General features: G+C 41.6%; 1 protein-coding gene across 1 annotated transcript; it reads right to left on the bottom strand.

The window, feature by feature from the left end:
* Positions 1-481: 481 nt before the first annotated feature.
* On the bottom strand, positions 482-26406 carry LOC132573655 (lipase member M-like). Its single transcript, XM_060241279.1, has 9 exons — positions 26311-26406; positions 11597-11714; positions 10734-10932; positions 9334-9443; positions 8369-8505; positions 7021-7167; positions 5887-5958; positions 2778-2843; positions 482-715 (listed from the first exon to the last, which is right to left on the bottom strand). The coding sequence occupies exons 1-9, from the start codon at positions 26404-26406 to the stop codon at positions 482-484; spliced, it is 1179 nt and encodes a 392-aa protein (XP_060097262.1).
* Positions 26407-27539: the final 1133 nt, after the last annotated feature.

Genomic DNA, 27539 nt, shown 5'->3' with positions numbered 1-27539 from the left:
TGAGACTGATACTGTTAGTAGTCCTCTGTGCCTCCATCATCTTAGACAAGATCTTTTAACAGGAGTGCCAGGAGGAAGAGGAGGGGCAGTCAGTTGGCAAGTGGCTAACTCCCAGTGGTGTGCAAGGCAGTAAGCTGTCCCCATAATAATCAGATGCTCGATAGCAGGAGGCACAGAGGCAAGGCCTTGGAACTTTAAAGGGAAGCGGAGAATCCTGGCAACTCGCAGTGAGCAATTCCAAGGTTGTGGCAGTAGTTGAACAGAGAAAGAGAAAAAAAATCTTCAGGTGTTGGAAAACCCTTGTAGGGCGTGGTGGAATAGGGCCTGCATGTCAGAGCAGGACTATTCTGCAACATGTATGTAATTTACAGAAGGGATCAGAAACAAACACTATGGACACGGTGTGCCTAATAAAATATTTAAAATATTTCCATGTTTAATATGGAATATATACAGTTTATGCTTTATATTAAGTGAGACTTTATTTGTAATGTTCCATCAATGAAAAAATATCTGGGTATAGGTACTTCGTAGCATCAAGGCCCAAAAAATAGTCTGCGTGGTTCCAATCAGGCATATTCTTATAGAAAGTTAAGTGAGTGATTCGAGGGAGCAGCAGTTTAACAGCTTTTGTATTTATAACCTTATCTCTTCCAGCGCTCCACACAGCTGTTGGCACAGTCATATCTTCTATGTTATAAAATGGAGGAATGGTCTGTTGATGAAAAGATCAGAGAAATGAAAATGAGTGACTGCTGAGCAATTTTTTTAATATTTTCTTTTTTAAAAAAGGGGGGGGGGGAGCTAATCTCCTAGCATCTGAAAAATCTCTTGGATGCAGGACATCTTGTGCTTGAAAAATATTGTTTGCCATTTTGGTTTATCTATATCTCTTTCAATACCTGAATCTTTCGCAGGTCAGCAATAAACAGAAAAATAGGGATTCATCCCTACTAGGCTGTTCCCTGTATTGCATAATTCTAAGAGTTACTTCAGGATGGCTGACTCTGTGCCAGAGCAGTGGAATTATAGAGGAGACAAAAATCACTAAAAGAGAATTATATCTATTAATAATCTAATAAATACTGATGTGTCAAGTCTAAAAAAGCTTAAGGCCAATAGAGGAGAAAGAGAAATATATAACCTTCAGGATTCAGAGGTAGTAATTAGATGTCTTCTATCAAGCAACCCAGCCATCAAAGATCAATTCCAATCATAACATAACTTTTATCTAATCAATGTCAGTGTTTCTTTTTCTTTCCTTTTCTGATTGCTTGTATATAAAGCAAAGTGCCGATAAAGTGTTCCAGTTCTGGTCTCTTTTAGATTCCAGAACACTCTCCTACTTCAGATAAGGAAGTGTAGTGTCAAGCATGGTAGAATTCCACTGGTAATTAATTGTTTTAGGGTCCCCCATTAAGCTGGTCTGTGAAATATCAGGGGGACCAAGGTATGTTGGTTCTGTTATTCTTTCCCCTTCCCCCCTCTTGCTTTATTGCATGTGAAAGTAGACTAGAGAGAAACGAAACTGACTTGAGAAGAGACAATCGGCACCTTCCCATACATTCCTCCTTGGGAGTGTGAAACATCTGGGGGAAAGCAAGGACGAGATACTGATAACATTGTGAGAATGTAGACATTTATGATAGTTTATGTGTTAGAGTGCCCCGCTTGCCCCCACCCTTGGGAATCCTTTAAAGTATGGCTTAAAAATAATGTAGCAATGTATTTTTGGCATTACTCTCAAGAACCTGTATTGAGAGCATATCAGTCTATCAATAAATGTAGTTTTGTATCCACTTGACTCATCATTGAAACTACATGCTTGACATGTAGGCCTGTCTGAGGAAAGACAGGTCCTTGCAATGATTGAAGCAACTCTCTCCAGGGAATGGCCCCTGTGCCAGGCTCACTCATGACCATCTGCTCTTCCCAGATGTGTTTTGATTGTATCCAGGTAACAATGTACTCTCTATCCTTTTTTGGGGGGGGAGGGGGGGTTGATTCTACACCAGTTTCAGCATACACATGTTTACAACAGTGTCTGCTGAAGCTGCTGTGATGCCTTTTTGTGATACATACAGGCTTATTAGCCCTCCAAAAAACCCCACAACATATTGAACTTTGATAGACTCCAACTCAATGCAACTTGATGAGTCTGCTTGCGAAGAGGGTGGGATATAAATTTACAGTAATAAATAAATAAACTATGCCTGCTCTTCAGAAGAAGAAAGGTAAAGGTAGTCCCCTGTACAAGCACCAGTCGTTTCTGACTCTGGGGTGATGTTGCATCATATATATATATATGCATGGTTATCAATGTGTTTATGCCATGTAGAGTTCATTACCATGTAGTTACTGTGTAGTTTCTTTCTTGTTTGCTAAAGAAGAAAGGATTTCAGATACAATACAATAATGAGAACAATGACCATGATTAACAGTTCAAGAAAAAGGCAAAGGAAATATTACAGTGAAAAAAGAATTAGGGATGCAGCAATACGACCATTTTACAAAAGAACAGGAGAAATAGCTAAAAGTTAACAAAAGAGAAGCAAAGATCAGGAACCAGATAAAAATGGGATGGATAGGAATGTGTGCACTTACAAAGAAATTATCAACAAAGTATGTGGTTTCTGTGATAGTTCCCAAGTTATCATATAAGAAACCCAAAGTTACCCCAATGTTCATATGGCATTTTAACCAGCAAACCATATCATTCATAAAATAATTCACACTTTTTTTCTCCAAGTCCTCATCACTATCACCCTTTTGCTTACCCTATTATATACAGCTTTGTTCTTATTGCCATAGTCAAAATATTTAAATTCTCCTGATTTAGCAATCTAAAAGAAGAAAGAGAAAGAATAGCAGTTTGAAATCTGGTAAATTGTGGAAGACTGATAGTTAGATTTGCCAACTTCAGGTTGGGGAATTCCTGGATATTGGGAAGTAAAGCCTGGGTGGTGGTGGAATATGGAGGGGACCTCCGTGGGCTATAATGGCATAGAGTCCACTCTCCAAAGCAGCCATTTTCTCCACAGTCTGTAGATCAGTTGTAGACTTGAGAGATTCACCTAGAGGTTGACAACATATATCCATAGAATAGGGTTGCCAATCCCTAGTTGGGGCTGGGGATCTCCCAGTTTGGAGGCCCTCCCCCAGCTTCAAGGTTATCAGAAAGTGGGGGTGGGCGGAGGGTAATGTCTGCTGGGCAGACTGATTTCCATAGGGGGTATCTGGGGCTCTGAGGGGGGCTGTTTTTTTATGTAGAAGCACCAGATTTTCAGCATAGCATCTAGTGCCTCTCCTTAAAACACCTCCCACAAGTTTCAAAAAGACTGGACCAGAGGGTCCAATTCTATGAGCCCCAAAAGATGGTGCCCCAATTTCCAAATGGAGGGAAGGCATTTAAAAGGTCTGTGGTCTCTTTAAATGTGATGGCCAGAACTCCCTTTGGAGTTCAATCATGCTTGCCACATTCTTGCTCATGGCCCCACCCTCAAAATTCCTCAGATATTTCTTGAGTCAGACCTGGCAACCCCATCATAGAATAAGAATTACAACTATAAAACAATGTGCCCTGTAACATCTATGAAACCTCAAGATAAAACACTGGAACTCTAAGCAATAACTCTAAATAGTTATTATAGCTATATAGTTTTCGGGAATATCTAATCTGAGACCTTTGGTATTTGAGGTTTGAAATCTATGAACACAGTTCTTCCTCTTCTGTGCTCACAAGGGGGATCATTACAGATTCAGTAGAGTTTGTATTTACCCACATCTCCCAGCTGATCCCTCTTCTATTTGGTTATGTTCACTGCTGCCTCAATGATAATTTTTGAAATTTTGGTGATATGAAGGCTTCCTGTGCCTCATACAGTTGAGAGCTTGTTCTTTTCTAGGATATAGCCATTGTTCATGCCATTTATGTTCCACTTCTCCTCCATCAGAGGCAAGATTTCCCCTGTTTTCCTTTCCTTTTTGTGACTGAGCCACCCTAATTATCTGTTTTCTTCCTTCCTGAAGAATTCTGGCTGTCCTACCCTGTCACAGTGTAATATTTTGGCTATTTGCTTGGCCCAGGAACCTGAGAGAAGGAATGGGAGCCCCACTTAACTTATGCAACTTAACTGGTACCCAAGAAGTTTTTATATTCCAAATTAACAAAATATTTTATTCAACATAGAAAGGAAAGGGTAAAATTCTAGGGGTAACTCAATATAGATAACCCTGAGGTAAAATTAGTACATGCACATATGTTAGTTTGGTGTAGTAGTTAAGTGTGCAGACTCTTATCTGGGAGAACTGAGTTTGATTCCCCTCTCCTCCACTTGCAGCTGCTAGAATGGCCTTGGGTCAGCCATAGCTCTCGCAAAGCTGTCCTTGAAAGGGAAGCTACTGGGAGAGCTTCCTCAGCCCCACCTACCTCACAGGGTGACTGTTGTGACGGAAGAAGGTAAAGGAGATTGTAAACCACTCTGAGACTCTGATTCACAGAAAAGGGCAGGGTATAAATCCAATATCTTCTTCCTCTTCTTTTTCTTCTTTATTTCAGGCTAATGAGAATTCCTTAAGCTATTCACAATTACTTAAAATATTTATGTTGAGAGGCTTATGTTCCAGTGTTTTCCCAAACATTCCAATACACTTTCTCTAACTCTCTTAGTTTCCAGAAGGCTGGTACATTCTTTCCAGTACCCAAACTTCTCTTGAAATGCCAGTACTTGTCTTGAGTTTTTAATTGACTACTAAGGGAGTTTCTAACCACACCAGATCAGGAATCTCTGCACTCTTCAGAGCTAACTCCCTGTTTGTGTAAGAAATTTTCTTCTCTCTCTAGAAGATCTATCTCCTTTCTTTGGCCCAAATGAGAGTCTTCTACCTCCCAAACTTTCTTGCCAATATTCCCCTAGTTCTCTTGTCCATGTTAAACTGCTCTCAGCCAGGGCTGAATTCCAAAACTGTTGGTACTCGACTCTTCTCAGCTAGTGCTGAAATCAGACTGCATCTCTCCTCTGCATCCAGTTCAGAAGTTTTTCTCTTCTCAGCTGATGCTAACCAATCAGATCTCTTGGAACAGCCTGTCACTCAAAGCTCTCTGGCTCTTTATTTGTTTAGACAGGATTTCTAAACTTTTAAATGTGCACCCTGTCATACCATTTAATAAATGTATATGAAAACTAGCGAGTTCTATGAAATATAACAAGCTGACTTTAACCTGACTGGCCATTTCTGATAATGTGAGATCCTCTGATGCCTCATGTATAGTCCTAAAGTAGTTTTTTCTACTCCATCCCCTGGCTTGCAGTATCTTTATGCTTATTGTGGTAGGCAGCAGGTCTTTTTGTGATAACTAATAGTGAGATCTGGAAGAATTGTACATCTGAAACAACAGCATGCTAACGAAAAATAGATATGTGTAATATTAATGTACCCCCCCCCCCCAATGAAATTTGTTACAGCACTTTTGGGAATATTGGACCACCTAGACATTCATTTCAAAAAATTAAGGAAAATATGTATTTGAGTTTTGAAAACTTTTGAACAGATAAAATAAAAATCTTGGCATCAAACAATGAACATTCGTACACATTGGCCTGGATCCCATGACCTGTTTTCTGTGGCAGAACAGGACTTTTGGTAGAGCAGGACTTTTCCCACTGCAGCCCATAACGCTTTCCCAGTGCTGTTCTTGGGAGACTGGAGACTCCTAAGCACAACATTTGGGCGGGGGGGGGGGGGGGGGTTGGGTTGCAGCAAGAGGAGGGAGACACTTGGCTTATGGAAATCAATTCATGGAGATGCTCTGCGGCATTGAACCCATAGACAGATACTGAATAATGGTTGTATTTGAAATTATAGAAAGAAATGGGTTAACTCTACCTGGCCCAAATGAACCACTGTTTTTATTGAAGTATATTCAGGAAAAAGTCCAGCATAGACATCTATTCGACTCTGGGTAAGAAAAGTGGGAATGTTAAATGTGGTTTGATTCTGTTTCTCTGACAGCTGTCAAGGTTGAAATGAATGAAATAATATTTGTTGTATAGCTTGTAACAACGAAAACATACAAATCCCTGGATCCGGCACCAGATATCTGCAAATGGAAGTATGCAGATATGGATACAGACAAGGGTCATTTTGTAGAAAAATAGGTGGTGGAGCTCATTAGCATAATTCATTAGCCTTTGCCATTCCCCAGTCAAAAGCAACCTGATGCAAGAAGGAAAGCCCTGGGTGAGCAAAGCCTGCTTGAGCTGGCTAGAGATCCAGCCAGCCCAAGCAGGCCTTGCTCACCTGGGGCTCTCCTGGACTGCCACCCCCAGTCAAGAGGCCAGCAAGCCATGTACTGCTCAAAATCACATAAGAAGTGGAGAAAGGGTGGTGTGGGCTTCTCAGGGGTTAATGAGGGCTGCTGGGGGTGTGGCAAAGTCCCTGGTGATTGGCTGGCTGCCCGCTCTCCTAATCCAGGGATTGTTATTCAGCTGCACCTACTATTCAATGGACAAGGTAAGTGGGGAAGAAGAGGGGGAACCCTCAGAAAGTTCAAGAACTGTGTTCTTGTGAACTACTGCTGAATCTGAGGTCTGGATACAGATGCATGTCCAGCTGTATATTCCTCCATTCTCATTGCAGTGCTCATTTGGGACCCATTTGGTGGCTTACATTTCTTATAGTTCAATATATACATCTCCTTCCCTAGCCACAGTTGTATCTAACACAGCATCCACCCATCATTGTGCTCTCATTGTGGTTAGTAATTATTTGCAACTGGATTATCTTTTCTGCATGAAACAATCCACTTGTGAATAAGTGCTATAGCACAACAATGCTGCAATGTCCAGTGATGTGCAGAAGCTTCCATTTATCATTACTGGAATTTGCATAGTTACTGTAATAGAGCTGAAATGGACATTTCTTTCGAATCTCACTCTCACTTGAATCTCACTTAAAGCACAAGAAAAGGTAGGGTATAAATATCGTCGTCAATTAAATATACAGAATATATCCATTTACCGTATTTAGATTCTTCTCATTCCATCCTATAATTATTGAAAGTATGTGAACACAATATTTGTCTATTATTTCAAAGCTACATAGCTCAGTATTCACACGTTTCACCTTCCTAGAGATAAGACAGAATTCTTTCTTGCCAAATATAATCTGTAAAATAAAAAAATCCATAAAATATTACTCTCTTTAAATGCTTATCTAAACATGTTTATTAGCAAAGGGACTTTTCCTGTTATGCTGATGATGTTATACTAAATTGAGGACTCCAGGGCCACATTAAACTCTGTGATTCCAAACAGTCCCATACCAATGCTTTCTGCTGTCTCCCGCCTGTCATAAGTAACATGGAAGAGGTATTGGTAGAAGAGAAATTCCAGATCTGCTCAAGATCTTTTGATTCTATAAGATCCTTGTGCACAATGATATATGCATGCTGTAGTTACTCCTAATTTACTTGAGAATTGATCTATAAACACTGGAATCAGTTTGGCAGGGTTCTTCCACATTTCTGACCTCCTTGAGAATTTTTACATTTGTGGAGTCCAATCCAATCCAATTCGATTACTTTTTCTTTGACCATTGTCAATGACAGGAGCGTACATTCAGGTTAAAAAAAGAGAGGCAGGTTTAACTACACTGTGCTATATTTGGCCACCTGTACAGTAATTCAGTTTTCTACATCTCTTACTAAGCACCTCCAAGTAATGAGAGAATTAAGTTTGATCTTAAATTGGATAACTGAATACTATATGACAATAGAGTATTTTCAATCTAAAGCCCAGGTACATAATCTATCAGAAAATGGTATACCTTTGTGTTGTGTCCTAGGCTCAAATGGGAGAACTGTTACTTTTGGAGGGAACTGTTACTTTTGGAGGGAAGCTGAACAAGCCAAAGCTTGTACTCCACACCAGGGTTCCGGAGAAGGCCTAAGCGTGCCCAATCAGGGGAAGGATTGAAACATAAGTAGCCAATTAACATCTAGGCTCATACTGTACCCTGATAGGCCCTTAGGCCACTGTAAATAGCCAATCCATGTACATAGTTAAGGACCAATCAGAAGGGGGCAAGAATTGTATAAAGGAGCGGGAGGTTTGAATAGAGCTCAGTCTGTGTTGGTGTTCCTGAATTAAAGCTTGCTGAAATCACTCTCCGACTCTGGTCTCTTACTGCGTCGACCCCAGTACTTTACACTTTGTATCTTCCCATTAAAAGTACAGATGGCAACACATTCAATCGTGCTAATATAAATGCCCTTCTATACTTAGGTATTGTCAGCAGAAGAAGATTGGACTTCTGTATAAAAATAAAGTAGAATGAGAAAGAGTAGGGGGAAATGAGAAACATTTACCCATAAGAATTCATCAGGAAGTAATAAACCTAATTCACTAGGGCCGCTAGTGCCCACCAGCATGTAGACAGGAGAGAAGAACATTAACAGCTTGATCTTTTGAGCAAGTTCTGGCATGAGTGAAAAGGCAACCAGACCTGCAAAAGAGAAAGATTTCAATGTGTTTTTTTTTTAAATGATATTTTACAATTACCACTCTGCAACATTTAAGGCCATTAACGGGAACCATTACTTGGACACATCTCTACCCATTTCACCCATTTTTGCTATTAGTGATAGAATAACAATTATCAGTCCATTTGCTCTTTTCTCTATGAATTCAGTTTTTGTGTGTTGTGGCTTCTTTGGACAGAAGTGTTTGAGACTAGTAACTAGGGGGTATGCAAAACAAAAATCAGTATTTTTCCGGTTCAGGTATACTGAACCTGAAAAATAACAGTATTTCTTGGTATGCCAAAATCCCAATATTGGTATGGTATTGAGATTCATTAAATAATTGGAAAACTCAAATTTATTTAGCTACATTATAGCCTATGGGGACCATTCCTCATAGGCTATAATGAATAATTGATCTGTGGGTATTTGGGACTCTGGTGGGGCTATTTTTTTGAAGTAAAGGCACCAAATTTTCAGCATAGCTGCTGGTGCTTCTCCTCAAAAAAGTGTATAATGCCTTGAAGGATATAATGCCATGGACTCCACCCTCCAAAGCAGCCATTTGTTCTAGGGAAACTGATTTCTGTCAATCCAGAGAGCAGCTGCATTTCAGAGAGATTTCTGAGCCCTACCTGAAGGTTGGCAAGTGTACACTGTCCTATGTTTGACCTGTCCTAGACCCCTCATCTCTCTTTGAACATACGATTTGTTTTCTTTTCAATAATTTTGTTAATGGCAGCGTTTAACATGTCAGGATGTCAATTATAAAAGAAAAAAAAATCCATTTCATCATATTGCTCTCAACTTACCTGCTGCACAACCCTGAGAATGGCTAATATAATATAATGAATCTTGTTCAGTTTTCTTCAAGATAAATTTCATCACTGCTGGAATATCATAAATCCCCATTTCATGAAAACTGCAACACATATATACAGAAATCATAGTTGAAATGACTTCTAATATTTTAGTCTTTCCACTAACACTTCAATAGTATTTTAAAATTAAAAATTAAATTGAAAAGGGAAATCAAAAGTTTCTAACCCACTCTAGTGACTTGTCAATTGGAATGGAGAAAGTGCCGATAAGAACAAATGTAGGGTGGAGAAGGGGAGAAATTTGTAATGGGTGGGTTTGGGTTTCCAACCTCAAGGTAATGCCTGGAGATCTGGAATGACAACTGATCTCCAGACTGCATAGGTCAGTTTTCTGGGAGGAGGGCGAAAGGGTGCTTTGGAGGAAAGAATATAGACACTATGCCCTGCTGAAGTCCCTTACTGTCCCAACTCCACCCTCAAATATCCAGGAATTTCCCTGGGGGAGAGAAAGTGCTGATGGAACAGGGGTACCAAGAGTGGGAAAACAGGGAAATGGGGGATACAGAGGGCAGGCAGAGATGTGGAATTTCCTTCCCTGTGAGTGTTAGCAGATCTCCTGTTTGTTCTATCACAATTCTTTGATGCCTTATGACCAATTATTCAGTGTATTCACCAACCTTTGGTTGCAGACTGGCAGGCAATGAGGTTCCTGGAAAATACAGAACTTGGTCTGACAAATACAGAAATGTCTAACCATCCTTTGGCTTTCTTCCTTTAAATTAGACACTTTATAACATTTTTGCACCAGAGAAGTGTCCAGAGGCTAGTGGTGGCTCTGTTACTCAAAGTGCTGTGCTTTGTGTCATTAAAAAAAAAAAAAAAAATACTTGTGGCTGCACAGGAGGTTCCCAGATCAAGATCTAAGAGAAGTGAACTGTTGGAAAGATGTGGTAAATTATCACCTCCTGTTTTGGGGGTTTTTGGACTTGAGTTTTTATTCAGTTCAGTTCAGTTAGCCTTTTTTTGACATATATTGGACTGGAGTGGAAAAACGGGTGTTCCTGGTCTTACTTACCACCACCACCACCCCTTAAGCTTTGCTGAATACTTTAATACAGCCATGTTGAATGTTAGAAAGTCAATTTAATCCACAGAGTTTTGATTGAGCTTGTTCATTATCTCCCTCTTGTCAAAAGACAGCGGAAGATTCTAAACTGAACATCAAATGATATGAAATGGAAGTGATTTGGAGTCAAAAGAAAACATCTACAATACTTATTCAAATTCTGGATCAAAGTATTTCCATCACAAAATAATACAATGTAAGGTTTCCATAACTGTCAGAAGAAGATTGCAGTCTATCCAACCTGCAGACTGTTCTCCAAACTCACCTGAAATCCCAAAATTCTTCTTGCTCAATTGACAAGTTCTGGTGTCTTCTAGACCAGGTGGTCCCTCTGAAATTTAGCATCCAAACATCATAGCCAGCATCTGCTAGGACAAATCCTAGACTGTTGCTGGGAAGATTTAGTATCCAAGTCTTACTGTCAGCAACAAAACCATGTACCAGTAGCACAACTGGGTTGTTTCCTGGAAAAGACAGAATGGGAACATCATACAATCTGACAACAAGAGTCTCTGCTAATTCTTGCAGAGTTTCTCTTGCATAACTAAGATGTTGAGCTTATTTCTTTATTATTATTTCTTTAATATATGCTTTGATTTTTTTTCTGGTTATGAAAACAGTAATTAAGAAGTAAATTATACACAGCACTCAAGTGCTTGAACAGCCACATTTCTGGCACTCTCAGGCCATTTAGATGGCCAGGAAGGTGCCTCAAACGTGCTCTTCCGATTTGCTACCACTTCCGAAGTAGTAGCTCTTTGGGGCATGACTGGAACACCTACAGATGGGGTGAGTGCAAGAGTGGGATGGGAGGCAGATGTGTTTGTTTGGTCATGCTTTTTTGGTCCACCCGTGTCCCATCCCTGTGCCAGTTCAAAATGGCAGTCCGGACTCAGCCAAAGTGAAGCCAAATGCAAAAGATTATGCCCTTTTCCAAATTATCCCAGCTAGTTTTTCAGCTTTGTTCATTCCACACTCCCTTTACTTTTTCTTGGTAGACATACAACACCAGAGATGGTGGGCATGTGAAACCTGCTGGTGCTCTTTCTCTTGGCTAAAGCAGCAAGGAGAATACTGAGCCATACCCTTAACCAAGTTTGAAACACTAGAATTACATTAAAGCAATACCTTTCTTCCCAGGACTGTGTAATCCATAAGGAATTCTGTTTAATTGCAGGAAATAGCCATCATCAGTCTTTACGTCATATTGTTCACTGGGATATCCCCAGGACTGGATGGTTTCAGGCTGCAAAGGAAAAAGACAACTTGGAAGAAAATCAGATCTGTACTGTTATCTTGTTTGGGCAATTGCCAGAACTAGCTGGTTCAAATTTTTGTGATCTCAAAATATCCAGGACCAAGAAAACTGTTAAAGGTCTTTAATGAGCCTAAGCCCTCATAATCTTATAGGCTGAATCTTTACATGAATAAATAAACCATTCTAGGATCAAATTCCTCTTCATATTAAGATCAAATAACTCACAAATTCATGGGTGATGCAAAAATAATGGAAATTATAATTAATGTCCAGGCCACCTCAGCAGTAAATGTCCTACAGATTTTCACATTGTGCCAAGAGCTTACGGGTTTTTAGCACAGGGTCTTTTGAAAGCTTCAGGAGGATTGGCAACATTAGGGGGGTATGGCCTAATATGCAAAGGAGTTCCCACTACAAAAAAAAGCCCTGATTGGACCTGAAAAATATCAATACTACTGATATTTCTGAATTTCAATACCAGTATGTTATTTGGATGTGGGATTTTTTGGGGAATCCCAAAATCTCCCAGCCTTATTATAGCATATGGGGACCATAGCCAATGAATCTTTCCAGGGGTATTGGGGGGAGGGGAGGGTCCTGAGGTGCTTTTTCTTGAGGTAGAAACTACTTTTTCTTCCCTCAGATGTCTCCTTTGCTTTAGCAGCCAAGAAAATATGAGCTACAGTCACATCCAAAGGGGGCAATGTTTTTATTTGATTAGTACTTTTGGTTAGATGCTATTTGTAATTATGCTTTATGTGTCAAATTGTCATGGCCTTTGGCCACAGACAATAAACCTTGTATCATCACTGTCAAGCATGCAGGTTCAATGACGAGTCGAAGTTGATACAAAGACTACGTTTATTGATAGACTGATACTTTGGTAACAGGTTCTTGAGAGTAATACTGACAATACATTGATACAATACTTTTAAGGCCTACTTCAAAGGGATTCCAAGGGATGGGGTTGAGGGGTAGCATTCACACATAAACTATCATAAATGTCTACGTTCCCCTAGCGTTATCAGGACTGCGTCCTTGCTTTCCCCAGATGGCTCGTACTCCCTTACAGGAATGTATGGGAAGGTTTCAGTTCTCACTATTTCTAATTATAAGACATAAAGCAAGACAGGGGAAGGGAAAGAATAGCAAGCTAGCAAAGTTGGATCCTCCATGATACTTCACAGACCAGGTTAGGCAGGACCCTAAAACAATCAATTATCAATGGAATTTCACCATGCTTGACAATCACTACAAAAACAAGAAGCTCACAGGCACAGCATACAACATTTTCAAGCTCATCTAGTTCTTCTCCATTTTGTCCTCTCAATAACCCTATAAGTTTAAATGGGCTGAGAGAGTGTGAATTGCCCAAGGTCATCCAGTGAGCTGCAAAGCAAAGTGAAGATCTAAACATGACATTAGGTGATGTTAGGGTAACTGCTCTCAAAATGAGATTGGGGAATTAGATTGAGAGACAGCTGGCCCAATAGGAATCTTTGTTATCTGTGTATACCAGGCTCAACCAATCAGATAGTCAATGCTCAATAAACATGGACTCTAATTTAATGAAAACCAATTGTAATTTATTTAGAATAATGTTTCTTTCATACAAGGTAAAAATACAAAACACTCACACAGGTCTAGGAAACACAGATAGATTGATAGGGGAACATATATGGGTAGACAAACAGGGTCATATTTACCATCGTAGACTTCAGGGAAGGTTTCCAATGGCGACTTAAGAGGACAGGGGAAATGGACCCAACACTGTGGCCAGAATTGGGGATGGATCTAGACAGCGGATAAGGGGGTTGCTGAATAGAGAGCACACACGAGTGGAGTTGGGTCAGAGGTTAAATAGACTCCCTTAGACCCTTAGGGGCTGGGAGGTCTTGGGGAGGAGCAGGGGGAGGCTCTGTGATGACCAAGGAGGCTGGACATCCCTTGCTGACACCTAATTGGATGCCAGTTTTGACCAATGAACTTCACCTTAGTCTGGTGAAGCTGGAAATTTCCAAGCTGCAATGCTGCCTGGGGCGGCTCCAAGGTATTAGACTGGGGTGAGAATGGGAATGGCTGGATACTTAAGGTTAAATGGGATTAGCTGGGAAGGTGACAATAGGGAATCAAATACATGGCCTAGGTACCACCCGGGTAAGACAAAAGACTTGATGAAGACAGGAGATGTCCTTCCTCTTATCTCATCTTCTGCTGGGCAAGATTTATTGTTCTGGTATTGCTGAGCAATTAGGATCAACAGTGGAGCTATTAATCCATTCATAAAACGGATGGGTTGCTTGCAGGCTCAGGGTGTGTACGTGTGACTTTCCCACTAAGAAGGAATGAGTTCAGCCTGGTGGGGTATGCTTGGGTCAGGAAAGCAAGATGGATTCTGCTGTTGTTAGCTTTAGGTCCATGGAGCCAGGCTGGAAACATGGTGGCCTGGCTTCTTCCACTGCAGTGGCCAAGACTGGGCACACAAGGAGCAGCTGGAGCATGCCTGTAGTTCTGGCTAACACCCTTCAGAGATGTAGAATGCAAAGCTGCCATATAAGCCTTAGAAACTGTAAGCAAAGTCCACTTCTTAGAGCAGATGTGTGAGAGTCAAATCTCCAGGCACCCTGGCAACCACACTGGCGATCATGATGTCCATGTGTATGAAAAGTAGGGGGCTTTTCCTCACAGTTCCCCCCCTCAAGACCTACGTCACAATGTCCATATCTGTAGTTGACAGGCGGCGAGTCCACGTGGCTTCAGGTGTCTATCGGGGTGTACCGTCTATCTAAAAAGATTGGAGCCACTATCTCAACTACTCAAAAATCAATTTGGAAAAATATCCCAATAGGCCAAAGGTTCCTTCCTTTGAATACTACGATGCAGGGGTAACAGGCATTGGCAACATTGTAGGGCATACAGTATTAAAACACAGGGTTACAATCATTGAAATAAAAGTTGAGTTCATAAAATCATTACTGCCATTTAAACCAGATAAATAACAAGAATTGATCTATAAATCACACACAATCATGACAATAATTGATTAGGAAAACACACAGGTACATTAGAGTTCATGGTTACAAGTGAATCCATATCTTAATCTTGAGTCTTCTTTTCTTCTTCTCCCCCCCTTGATAAGCTTCTTATACTGGGGTTTGAAGAGGATCTTCTTCCATGTACCTATTGGGTATGTGAAAGTCCTAGTGGAGGGTGAACTAAAGAGTCTTCCCACCCCCCCTAGCACCCAGCAAAATCTGTCTTTATTGTTGCTAAAAGGGAATTCTTCCTGTAACCCAGCATGGACTTGGCAATGGTGCTTTTCTGCCTGTATCACCGATGGTCCATAGAGCAACGGTGGGCTTTGAGGAAAGAACCAAAAAGGAACCATAAACATTCACACATGACAACATGGGGGATGATTCTGTACCAGAGTAGGGAGCAGTGACAGCAGATCAAAAATGCATACATTCAACCATGAAGAAGGAGTCTTAAAAAGCTATTAGTGAAGTGTCCTCCTGTCCAGAGTATGGTGACCAGTGAGCTTTTACGTCACAAGCTTACATATGTCATGTTAGGGGCCTGCATTGGGCAGGTTTGCCTATCACATTAAGCATTCAAGACCTTAGGAGGCCTTTTCCTTGTCAAGGAAGGGAAGTAACATACACAATTCAGAAAACACAACCCCAAATATACTTTGTTGCAACATAAAACTTAAAATAAAACATTGTGCACAAGGTTGGAGCTCCAGGAAACTGACCATAGTTGGGGCGTCCCCCATAATGAAAATAGTTCCACAAAGAAGAGACAAAAGAAAACTTTTGCTATAGCCTTAGAATATAATAAATTGTCAAAACAATATAAAAACTTCAAAAACAAAAACTGAGGCCTCAATAGAACAATGCTAGCTAGCTTTATATGAGAGGGATCATACCCAAAATGACAGGTGAGCTAGAGCAGAGAAATTAAAAACCTGGACATTAGTGAGCTGATCAGGTCCCACTAAATCCAGTTTTTCTCTGGGCTAGTTCAGCTAAAACGATCTTGGTATGGGGGTCTCACATGTGAGCATAGATTTCACCAAAAACTTAACAAAACCAGAATTCTGAAAAGCAACATAATGGTTACACATACATAAAACAATTCTTAACAGGACTATCAACAACTCTTAGAACTACTGAGCATGCATTAGACTTGACTTGCAGGTCCAGATTCCCTGCACATCTATATTGAAAGAAAAGATGAACAAACTTAACAAAACAGTTACAACATCCTAGAAATCAAATTATGGTTAATTCACCTTGACAAACAAATTAAGCAATTCATAAAAAGAGAAAAGATGGGGGCAGGGCATCTGTAGTACCAAGAGAAAATGCTGAGTTGTTGCAAGAGCAAGTCAAAAGAAAGACTTGAAGCACGAAAGCATATCCCTTGAAGAAGAAACTTTTTATGGAGTAAAAGGCAAAACTAGGATGATGGCACAATGCTCCAGGTTTAAGGCTTGTGCTAGAAAACGATTTTCCTCTGTGCATACACAGAGTGCAAGGAATGTGTTGCTGGAAGGCAACATGCTGTCAGAAATGCCAAATAGACCAACATTTGAACATGATACAACAAGACTTGAATTGGGGAGCCTTGATAGGCTCAGCCAACTGGTTATAGATGCACAAATAACACAAACGGATATTTAGTAGCAAGAAGAAAATCATGATCAGAAATGAACCCTGAGGAATCTGCATTAAGAATCTAACAGGTTATTGCTCATTTCCTTGAGAACATGGAAAATAGAAAAGGGTTTTCACTCAGAAAGAGTCTAGTTCTAACAAAATATACAGTAGGTGGAGGCAGAACCATTCAGTGGTCATTATATGGCTTAAGACCAAACAAAGATACTGAGCCCACAAGTTGGGGCCTCTTAAGAACATGTGGATACCTCTTTCCACAGGCAGACTGGATTAAACTAAAATTAAAACTCAAGATTCACCAAATAGCTAAAAGAGAAGATTGATGATGCAAATGGCATTCAGAGAGAAAATGAAGATATCAATAGTTGAAGTACATTTGAGGAATCCAGATTTCTAATGGAAACCAAGAGCTTTCAGGAATTCTGCCAAAACAAGAGTATTAGTTCTTGAGGCTTAAGAGAGAAAAAGCACAGGGAGAGGGTAATTTTACCCCAAGGAAGTGTACAGATGTCCTATACTTCTTGTAGGAACCAAAATTTGTGAGATAAAATTTTCTTAGCTCTAATGTTAGCAAAGAGCCTATAGATTGCTAAGCATTTTCCTTTTACTACAAAGCACTGGGAATGCCCAATAGACTTTGAGGAGCAATTTCTTAAAAGTGTTTCCCTTAAAATCAAAGCTACAAAATCTAAGTATAGGAGAGATTGGTACCAGTCACTAGAAGAAAAAAAAATTTTAAGACTTAAAAGGTGCAGCAAAAATAAATAACAGAAAGAAAGCTTCTAATCTAGGAGAACTCTTAGTATTAGGGCAGTTTACAGGCAGAGGATTTCCTCTAGCAGAGAAGGATTGGCTGTAAGTAGAGCTTTGGGATGCCAGCTCCAGGCTGGAGATTCCTGAAATTTTGAATTAAATTTGAAAATCACAAGGCATGCAGTCCATTTCTTTGGACACTTATTTCCTCCAGAGGCTTAGCCTCAATGTACTGGGGAAAAGGCTATGATTTTGGGAGAGACCTCCAGGTCCCACCTGGAGACTGGCAACCTTACAAAAACACAGTAGTATGCACATCTTCCACTCAGGTATCTCTCTGGCTGGGAAGAGGCTGTCTCTGTGAGAGACTGCAATATAAAAAAAGTTTGGTAATGAAAAACTTTTGAAATTATATATTTTTAGACCCAAAATCAGAAGATGAGAATTCAAAATAGCACAAAAATACCTCAACTGTATTTCCACCCTCCCCCCCCACCCTAGATGAAGAAGGTGGGGAGGGTTTTAACAGACCAAAATTCCTTCCCTCTTGGATTAAGTGAATGCTTACCTTAACAAAAGGCTAAAACAGACACAATGGATTTGGCCAGTACTCTTTATCTAATCCTGATAAGTTTTTACAAAGAAAGGTGAAGAAGAGGAAAATGATGAGCTTTCTGCCTGGGTGGGGCTCAAAATTGTAACTCTTTCCAGTTTCTTTAACTCAAGCTGGATTTGGCTGAGTTTATTTCAAGAGGGTCTGCATGAGATTTGCCAATCAGTACTACATTAGTTGTTGCTGCTCCTGCAGCTGGAGGTTCTACTTTCTGTACTTTCAAATTTAAATGACAGACTTGCCCATTTGAGGTTAGCTGTCTTGTGTTGCTGTGACCTTTGAGAAGGAGAGGCAACACCTCTTATATTACAAACACTGAATTTGATCTCTTCTGAGGCTCTGCAAGAAAACTTTCCTAGCCAGCCATCCACTGGAAGATATTGGGACAAAAAGTTCTTTACAAGAATGGTGGCAAACAAAAACTGTGGTTCCTCTTGCCACTGGCTAGTTATAGGTCTATAAGAAAATGAGGCTTTCTCTCAAAGACACTGAGTTGCTTGTACCTTAAGGAGACCTGAGATAAACAAAAATTTAATTTCTCAGGGCAATGCATTTAAAATTCTATTCCTTTGCCTTAGTTGCTTATCAAATCTTTACTGCTACAGATTTCCATTGAGCAAGAGGGAGAACAATTAGCATTTCTTCCTGATGGCAAGAGTGCTAAGCATTTGCACTACTTTAGCCAGTTCTATTTGGGCTAATCTGCAGGCACTCTGTACAAGCTCAGAGGCTATACCATTTAAATTCACAGAACTGAGGAAATAAATATTTTCTGACCTTATAAGCAAGAGAGAGAAAGATGAACTTGGGAGTCTCACAGATTTTCTTCCAGCCAATTTGAAAGTTAAAACAGTTTCTTACATCTTGCTCTGAAAGCTTTGAATTAACAAAAACTAGTTCAGTCTCTCTTTCCCAGGTACTTGATGCTGGCATCTTTAAAGGGTTAAACTAAATACATACTACATCAAGCTCCCATTACCCTGCAGAGAAAACTAACTCTGCAGGCTGGAACCCTTGCTGGGATTCCAGGAGATCTCCAGGCCTCACCTGGAGAAATGGCCTGGTCTAATTGTAGTCCAAGTCATTGCTTGTATGTTTTCTTATTTAGTCAAGGGAAAAGGTGCCCTTGTTACCTTTGAACCTAATAAAGCCAGATCTCTCTGTTTTAAGAGACACTCAAGTCTAGATGTTAGATTTTCCTTTGGGTAGGGGGAGGTTCAGAGACAAAGGAACCTTGCCTGCCCATGTGGGACTACCATTCTCTGAAGTTCCACAGAATTCTGGCTTTCAAATTCCCCAAATGGGATGAGCTAAAGACAGAAAATTTCTGGCGTAAAGGGCTGAGGCTTGCTCATGTAGGAGTGTCTGGAGCAAGTCCTTGCAAAAAGGAATACCTTGTGCCATAAGTGGGGAACTCTGCATAGGCTCAGAAGCCACATTTCCTTCATGATTCTGGGGTAAGAGAACTGAAATAGGGACTGTTCTCTCATTTTCATGGGGGAAAGAAGTCTGGGGCTGCACAGCTGGGTTTGCCCCGCCATATTTCCTTTTATCCTGCACTTCCAGAATTTCCAGTCTCCTCTCTGTGGCCCTGCAAGATTCCAGGACATGTTGCAGGAGACTGGCAGTTTCCTTTTCTTTCCTACCAGCTTCTAACTTTTGCTGAAGTTCCTGATTTTTCTCAGCAAGCTTTTGGATTTCTAAATCCTTTTCATGAGTAGGATTTGTAAGTTTCCCTACCCTTTCCTTATTAGGGAAGTCTTCCACAGCAGTAGCCTTGGGGAGGCTATCTCCATTTTCTGCAAACCCTGTGGCATTGGGAGCCATGTGCCCTGGTGGCTTCATGGCTTCTGAAAGTGCAGCAAGTAGCACATGTGTGGGCTGCTTATCAAACTGCCTCATGTCTGCTCCAGTGGCTCTAAGCTGGGACCAAGCTGCCATTCTGTCTTTGTCTCGAAGGGTCCGCTGAGGCCAGGGTTGCCCAGAGGCTGACTATGTCTGCCTAAGAGCACCAGCCTGCTTGTTGAGGGGAACCTTTGGGGCAAGTTGGGGATGGCAGGAAGAGCTGGAACCAAAGCCACTGTTTTGGAACTTCCAGTTCTGGCTTTCTTTTCCATGCCCATCTTGTTCCTGATTCCAGTAAGCAGGGTACTGGCTTCTGCTATTAAATTGTGCCTGAGTGAGCTGTGTTTCTAAAACAGCAACTTTTTGTTCAGAGACTTGGGCATGCTTTAAAGCATTCTCCAGTCTGCATTTGACCTCATGGAGAGCGTGGGTTAGATTTTGTTTGTCTTTCAGGAGCTCACGTTTCTCATAATCACTTAATCTAGCTGTGTAGTCTTCATGAACTATTTCCCTTTTTGCATAGTCAGCTTTCATTCTACTCTCTCTTACCATAAATTTGCCAACTTTGTAGAGATTAGCCTCTAGATCTTTCCAGGTGGTGTTTACCATGGCTGTTATGCCATAGCACTTCACGGTGGGTATATTGAGACCTCTGATCACATCAGATATGAAATTTTGATTCTCATAATCTGGTTCCCCACTGTCTTTGGGTAATACTACTTTAGCTGCTTCTGCTAGGAATTTCTTCCTTATTAGATAGTTCACTGGATGCTCATCATGACCTTGTACGGTCTGATGGTAGAGATCTTTTATATCATCTCCACCCACGTGTAAGATAGTACCTCAGCCATCCATTCTAAGATGGTGGCATTAGAAGGGTTCAGGCAATACATTACATTTCTTACTTTGTCTAGTTCAGGGCCTGAGGCGCATAATCTCAGCACATGGTTTAATTCAGTTAGGGAGGCTTCTTTGTAGTTAATTCTAGCGCTGGCCATCCACAACACTGAGGTGTCTATGTTATAGGGGCCAAGGAAGCTGGCAGTCATTTTAATGTCCTCTGCTCCCCAAGATCTGGTTTCCTTCACTACTTTTACAGATTCAGCTTCATTCTGTTTTCTGGCTGTGGTCTTTTTAGTGACCACAGGACGGACTGGGGCTGAGCTGTTTTTATTTCCTTCTACCACCTGTACTGTCTCTTTGCCGTTCCCATGTCTGGTGGTGGTCTGTCGAGTGATTACCGGACATACCGGGGCGGGGGCAGTTCCACTAACTTTGGTTACCTCCTCATCCTCACTTTCCTCATCTGATGAAAAAACATAGAGGCTGGATGGAGAGACAGCCGCTATGAGAGCATTTTTGCGGTCTATCTTATTCTGCAGGAGAGCGATCTCCTTTTTGCATGCCTCATGATTGGCTGCTTCTTTGTTTTTTCTCACCGTTTCTGTGGCGATCTCAACGGCATATTGCAACTTATTATTTCGGTCTTTTGTTTGTTCCAGCTCCTTTCCCAACGCCTTTACCTGCGATTGGGCCTTTTTTAGAGCGGACATGATGTCTTGGTGTGCTAAATTTAAGGTGTGTTTCTCTGCCTTAATCTGCTCTATGGTTCGACTTGCATGTTGCCAGTCGAGGTCCAAGCTATTGTTTTCCGCCGCCAGTCTATTTATCTCTGCGGCGTGTTTCCTATGCAATTCTGCTTTTTCTACCTCATGGTTTTGCCGAATTGTATCTATCTCTGCTGCATGGGTCTGGAGTAAGAGTTCCTTTTCCGCAGTATGCTTTTTGAGAACTTCCTCTAATTCTTGTTCCTTTTCCTCTATCTGCTGATCTTTCTGGGTTAGCTGTTCCCTGAGTTGTGTATTCAGGGCCGAGCTATCCCGTAGGGCTTCAAACAAGCCCCACATTACAAAAAGGTCTCTTTTGCCTGAGCTTATCTTTTTGTCTTTACATAGTTCTTCTAGGGTCTCTCGGAAGATCTGGAGGGGGTCAGGGCCTTGGCTAAAGGCTCCCCTCTTCCAAGGGTTATCTCCTTTTTTCACCAAACACTTCTCTAGCTTGGGGAGCTCTTCCTTCGTGGCCAAGAGGTCCATGGTATTACAAGGGTTGGATTCTTTCTTAAGTTCTAACTTTACTTGCAGGGCTGGTTTTCCTGCACTGTTAGGTGCCTAACCACAGGCCACCAAAATTAACTGATGCAGGAGCTTTCCCTGGCACTTTTCCTGCTTATTGGGGAGCAAAGAACTTGCAGGACACCTCCGTGTGTCTCACAAGTAAAGGAGGGAGTTGCAGGACCTTCCTTAGTTCTCTGCAATACTAACAAATGCTTGTGGCATGGGCTTATGGCCTTGCACACATTGTTGAGCTCCTCAGGAGGGGCTTTTCTCTAGCCTCTGCCTCCAAACAAATCAAAAAGTCACTGGCCCTGCACCTTTCCTTAGTGGGGCAGTTCTGAGTTTACCACAAAGTTTTAAAAGTCTCAGAGCCTGAGTTTTTCCTCAGTTAGCCCTAAGCAAAAGGGAAATTTTTCGGCTGGGAAGAGTGCCTCTCTCCTCAGACCCGGGACAAATTATTAACCCTAAGGGAGAGCTTCTTGCTCCTCTCACTAAATCCTCTTAAAGGCACAGCCAAGTGAAAGAACTAGCAGCATATTTCCAGATGCTTTCTGGCTCCTATGTGCTACTGGCAACTTTACTTATGTTCCCTTCTTTTGTTTTGCCTACTGCCAATCTCTGATTGCGCTTCGGCTAAAAGTTTAAGGCAGCGAGCCAATCCCTGGATTGCGTCTCGGCCAATGGTTTGGGGGCCACGAGCCGATCCAGTGACCGCGCCTCGGGCAAAGTTTAGGGGGCCACGAGCCGATCCAGTGACCGCGCCTCGGCCTAAGTTTAGGGGGCCACGAGCCGATCCAGTGACCGCGCCTCGGGCAAAGTTTTGTGGCAGCGAGCCAACCACCGGTTGCGTCTCGGCCACAGAAGGAAATGTTGCCCAGCAGTCAGATTGCAGCGGTCCACTGATCCGCCTGCCTTCGTGCCTGTTGGGTGCCTTAGACTAGCCTTGGCCTAGACTCGTGTAAGGACTTGGGTGTGTGTGTGCAAGTGTCTGAGTGTGTATGTAGTGTGTGTGCACTAAGCTCTAAAGAAAAGGGAGAAGGGAAGGGCGCTCTTTCCAGGTCTTAAACAATCCTAGCCTGTCCTTACATTCCCTCCCACGATAGACGCGTTTAGAAGGCCTCGGGACGGCGGCCAGACTTCACGGGACTTCCCCCTTGCGTTCTATCGGGCTCAGTCCTCTTTCGAGGTGTCTGGCCTCCTAGGTGCGGCTGAGAAGTCCAGTTGAATGATAGAAATGGGGGCAGCCCAACCCACAATGATAGAGATGCTCGCTAGAGCCTTTCACACAGAACTCATTCACTCAATCACTCACGCAATAGCCTCGCTAGCAAGACTTTCTGAACGGTGCAACCTTACGTCTGTCTGTATGAAGACATGCGTGTCGACTCGCGTGCATTCACACAAACAGGATAATGCCAACGCTTTCTCCACCAATTTCTGTTAGGGTAACTGCTCTCAAAATGAGATTGGGGAATTAGATTGAGAGACAGCTGGCCCAATAGGAATCTTTGTTATCTGTGTATACCAGGCTCAACCATTCAGATAGTCAATGCTCAATAAACATGGACTCTAATTTAATGAAAACCAATTGTAATTTATTTAGAATAATGTTTCTTTCATACAAGGTAAAAATACAAAACACTCACACAGGTCTAGGAAACACAGATAGATTGATAGGGGAACATATATGGGTAGACAAACAGGGTCATACTTACCATCGTAGACTTCAGGGAAGGTTTCCAATGGCGACTTAAGAGGACAGGGGAAATGGACCCAACACTGTGGCCAGAATTGGGGATGGATCTAGACAGCGGATAAGGGGGTTGCTGAATAGAGAGCACACACGAGTGGAGTTGGGTCAGAGGTTAAATAGACTCCCTTAGACCCTTAGGGGCTGGGAGGTCTTGGGGAGGAGCAGGGGGAGGCTCTGTGATGACCAAGGAGGCTGGACATCCCTTGCTGACACCTAATTGGATGCCAGTTTTGACCAATGAACTTCACCTTAGTCTGGTGAAGCTGGAAATTTCCAAGCTGCAATGCTGCCTGGGGCGGCTCCAAGGTATTAGACTGGGGTGAGAATGGGAATGGCTGGATACTTAAGGTTAAATGGGATTAGCTGGGAAGGTGACAATAGGGAATCAAATACATGGCCTAGGTACCACCCGGGTAAGACAAAAGACTTGATGAAGACAGGAGATGTCCTTCCTCTTATCTCATCTTCTGCTGGGCAAGATTTATTGTTCTGGTATTGCTGAGCAATTAGGATCAACAGTGGAGCTATTAATCCATTCATAAAACGGATGGGTTGCTTGCAGGCTCAGGGTGTGTACGTGTGACTTTCCCACTAAGAAGGAATGAGTTCAGCCTGGTGGGGTATGCTTGGGTCAGGAAAGCAAGATGGATTCTGCTGTTGTTAGCTTTAGGTCCATGGAGCCAGGCTGGAAACATGGTGGCCTGGCTTTTTCCACTGCAGTGGCCAAGACTGGGCACACAAGGAGCAGCTGGAGCATGCCTGTAGTTCTGGCTAACACCCTTCAGAGATGTAGAATGCAAAGCTGCCATATAAGCCTTAGAAACTGTAAGCAAAGTCCACTTCTTAGAGCAGATGTGTGAGAGTCAAATCTCCAGGCACCCTGGCAACCACACTGGCGATCATGATGTCCATGTGTATGAAAAGTAGGGGGCTTTTCCTCACAGTGAACCTGAGTGTCCTAGTGGTCATCTGAACAGGCAACACCCCTCTGACTCCATTTTCTTCCTTCTCTCTTTCCCAAAGCTCTTCTCAGGTCCTACTTTGGAGAACACACTAATAAAGATAGGGGGGGGGGGGATTATAGAAAAAGCCCAGCATGATCTCATTTGAATATTAGGCCACACTCCTGATGTCACCATTGTTTCACACAGGACTTTTTTGTAGAAAAAGCACAATAGGGACTCATTTGCATATTGCTGACAGCAAGCCAGCCAGAACGGTGTTCCTGTGTGTTCCTGTTTTAAAAAAGCCCTGAGAAAGGTACATTTCCACGTCCACATTATTCTCTTACAGCAGCTGTTTAGAGGCCTCTCAGTTACATACCACAGTCTCAAATGAAACATTATTAATACCATTAATGAGAATGAGGTTCTATTTTTTGCAAAGTCCATAAGATTTGAAACCAGATAATTCTGTGTCTCACAAACAAATATTCTTTGAACTGGGCTATCACCACATAATCTAGTTCCAGAAGAACAGCAGTTGCAGCAAAAATTAAGAGGAACCTTAGAGCACCTTAAAGATGAACAACATTTTATTCTGGTATAAATTTGCATTGACTAAACCTACTTCTCAAGAAAAATTATAATATTTTGAAAAAAAATTGTTTGCTGATTTTTAAGGTGCCACAAGATTCCTCCTTATTCTAGAATCTAGGTTTTAGATGAGTACTGGATCATCTGGTGCTGAACATTAAGAACATAAGAGAAGCCATATTGAATCAGGCCAATAGCCCATCCAGTCCAACACTCTGTCACACAATGGCAAAAAAACCCCAGGTGCCATCAGGAGGTTTACTAAGGCCAGGACACTAGAAACCCTCCCACTGTTGCCCCCTCCAGCACCAAGAATACAGAGCATCACTGCCCCAGACAGAGAGTTTCATTAAATTCAATTCAAATGAATAAAGTAAGGGCGTTTTCGCACTGACCTTAATTGGCAGCAACGTCCCTCTTCACCGCGCAGGATCTGCGCGGATTTCGCACCAATTGCTGCGGAGCACCCGGAAAAGCCGCAAAGTCCCGCAGCTTTTGCGGCACAAATGTAAACTGGTTTTTTGCGGTTTACATTTGCGCCGCAAAAGCCGCGGGACTTTGCGGCTCTTCCGGGTGCTCCGCAGCAATTCGTGAGAAATCCGCACAGATCCTGCGCGGTGAAGAGGGACGTTGCTACCGATTAAGGTCAGTGCGAAAACGCCCTAAGTAATTTTAAGCATAAGCTCTTTTTTTGTCATTAAATCACAGATGATTTATGGCTAATCCATAGGTTCTTTAAGGCAAGAGACATTCAGAAATGGTTTGCCATTGCCTGCCTCTGCATAGCAACCCTGGTATTCCTTGGTGGTCTCCCATTCAAATACTGACCAAGCTGACCCTACTTAGTTTCTGAGATCTGATGAGATTGGACTAGCTTGGGCTACCCAGGTCATGGCATATCAGACGTACCTATTACATTTTATCCCATCCTTCCTCTGAGGAGTGTAGAGTAACATGCATGGTTCTACCCACCATCTTAGCCTTACATGACCCTGTAAAGTAGACCAGTCTAAAAGAAGGTGAAAGATCTATGGCTGCTCAGTGTATTGTATGTCACAATAGGGACTGGAATACAGGTCTCCCAGCTTCTACTCCAATGCCCTAATCAGTGCTGTTGTTTCAAGCTTGTTTACGATGCCCTCTCCACAGTGTACATTTTAGGGGGCCCTCACTGCAGATATTCTGGGAGGTACTTGTTCTTGAAACCCATTTGAAAAGGAAGTTATACAATTTATTCTCACAGCAATACAAATGTCCAGTTTCAATGTGCATATGAATGAATTACTTACTATTGTCATTAACGCTTGAGGATTCAAATGTCTCCCCAGTCCTTCTGAGTGTATAGTCTGTTGGATTAAACATGTTACTGCCACAACCAGCCACATTATAGTCCTGTGTGAAACACATAGGTAGTTTGAAAATGCAATGCAATGCCCTTAGCATCTGAAAACTGTTATCAAATTTGTATTTGAATGTTGATTGATTTTAGAAGATACTTGTGTACCTTTAAAATATCTGCCTGTCTCTTGGAGGCTAATTGATGGTCAATGAAAATGCATCATCCATGCCCTTACTACAGGTAAAGACTTGTATCACAACACTGGAAAGATAAATGCCCCCCTCTGGTAAATCAGTAGACTGAGGACCTAAGAATTCTATGAATATTTGAAAACATGGCATATAGATATCAATTCCTTTTGGACCTATTTTTAGATATTTTGAAACCTCTTACAGAAACATGTATAGATCTACCATTATTGTTATTATATTTGTGACTTTAAAAATTCTAAATTCTGAAAATATTAATCTTTAGGATGAAAAAGCAATGCATCTTAGCATCTGAAAACTGTTATCAAATTAGTATTTCCATCTTTAGGATGGAAGATTTTATTTATTTATTTATTTATTTATTTATTTGTTTGTTTGTTTGTTTGTTTGTTTATTTAATGACTTCTATCCCACCCTTCCCAACAAGTGGCTCAAGATCTATGTAGTAACAGGAAACCAAACTACTGAATGAAACTGCAGCGTTTAAGGATATTTACATTGCAAAAGCAAATGCATCTGTGAAGATCTATCAATTCCAAAACAATTTATTTTGATTAATTTTTGAAATGGATGCAGTTTGCTTATCATCTATTTCTATTGCCAAGAAAACTTCAAGTAAGTATATGTGTGTGTGTGTGTGCACACGTGCATATATGTACGTGTATCCTCATACACATTTTTTACTTTAAAAAGTACAATAAGAGAAAAAGCAATTTACCTTTACAGATGTATCATCCTAGACTTCTCTGACTTCCCTGTATCCATCTAGTTCCCTGTTATATGATCAGGCTTGATCCCCTGCTGTTTCAGCTCATGTTCTGCTAGCTAGTCACAAGCAGGGTAACCAGTCTGGACACTTTCAAGTGAATTCAGGTGCATCCAGTTGCACAATTACACTGATTTTTTTTTTTTTTTACTGCTGCTGCAATAAATTGTCCACCATTGCTTCTGGTTTTTAAAGCAAACCCCC

Source organism: Heteronotia binoei, chromosome 6, assembly GCF_032191835.1.
Source record: "Heteronotia binoei isolate CCM8104 ecotype False Entrance Well chromosome 6, APGP_CSIRO_Hbin_v1, whole genome shotgun sequence".
NCBI classification, from domain to species: domain Eukaryota; kingdom Metazoa; phylum Chordata; class Lepidosauria; order Squamata; family Gekkonidae; genus Heteronotia; species Heteronotia binoei.
Note: the sequence above shows the minus strand (reverse complement) of the source record. Positions and strands in the feature narration are given on the sequence as shown.

Excerpts from the sequence above, each read along its gene's own strand:
- LOC132573655 (XM_060241279.1), bottom strand. The coding sequence starts at position 26,406 with ATGTGGCTGGTTGTGGCAGTAACATGTTTAATCCAACAGACTATACAC. Across the intron at positions 2,844-5,886 it reads CAGTGGTTCATTTGGGCCAG|ATTGCTAAATCAGGAGAATT; the intron begins GTAGAGTTAACC and ends TTCTTCTTTTAG. Across the intron at positions 716-2,777 it reads ACAAAGCTGTATATAATAGG|ACCATTCCTCCATTTTATAA; the intron begins GTAAGCAAAAGG and ends TTTCATCAACAG.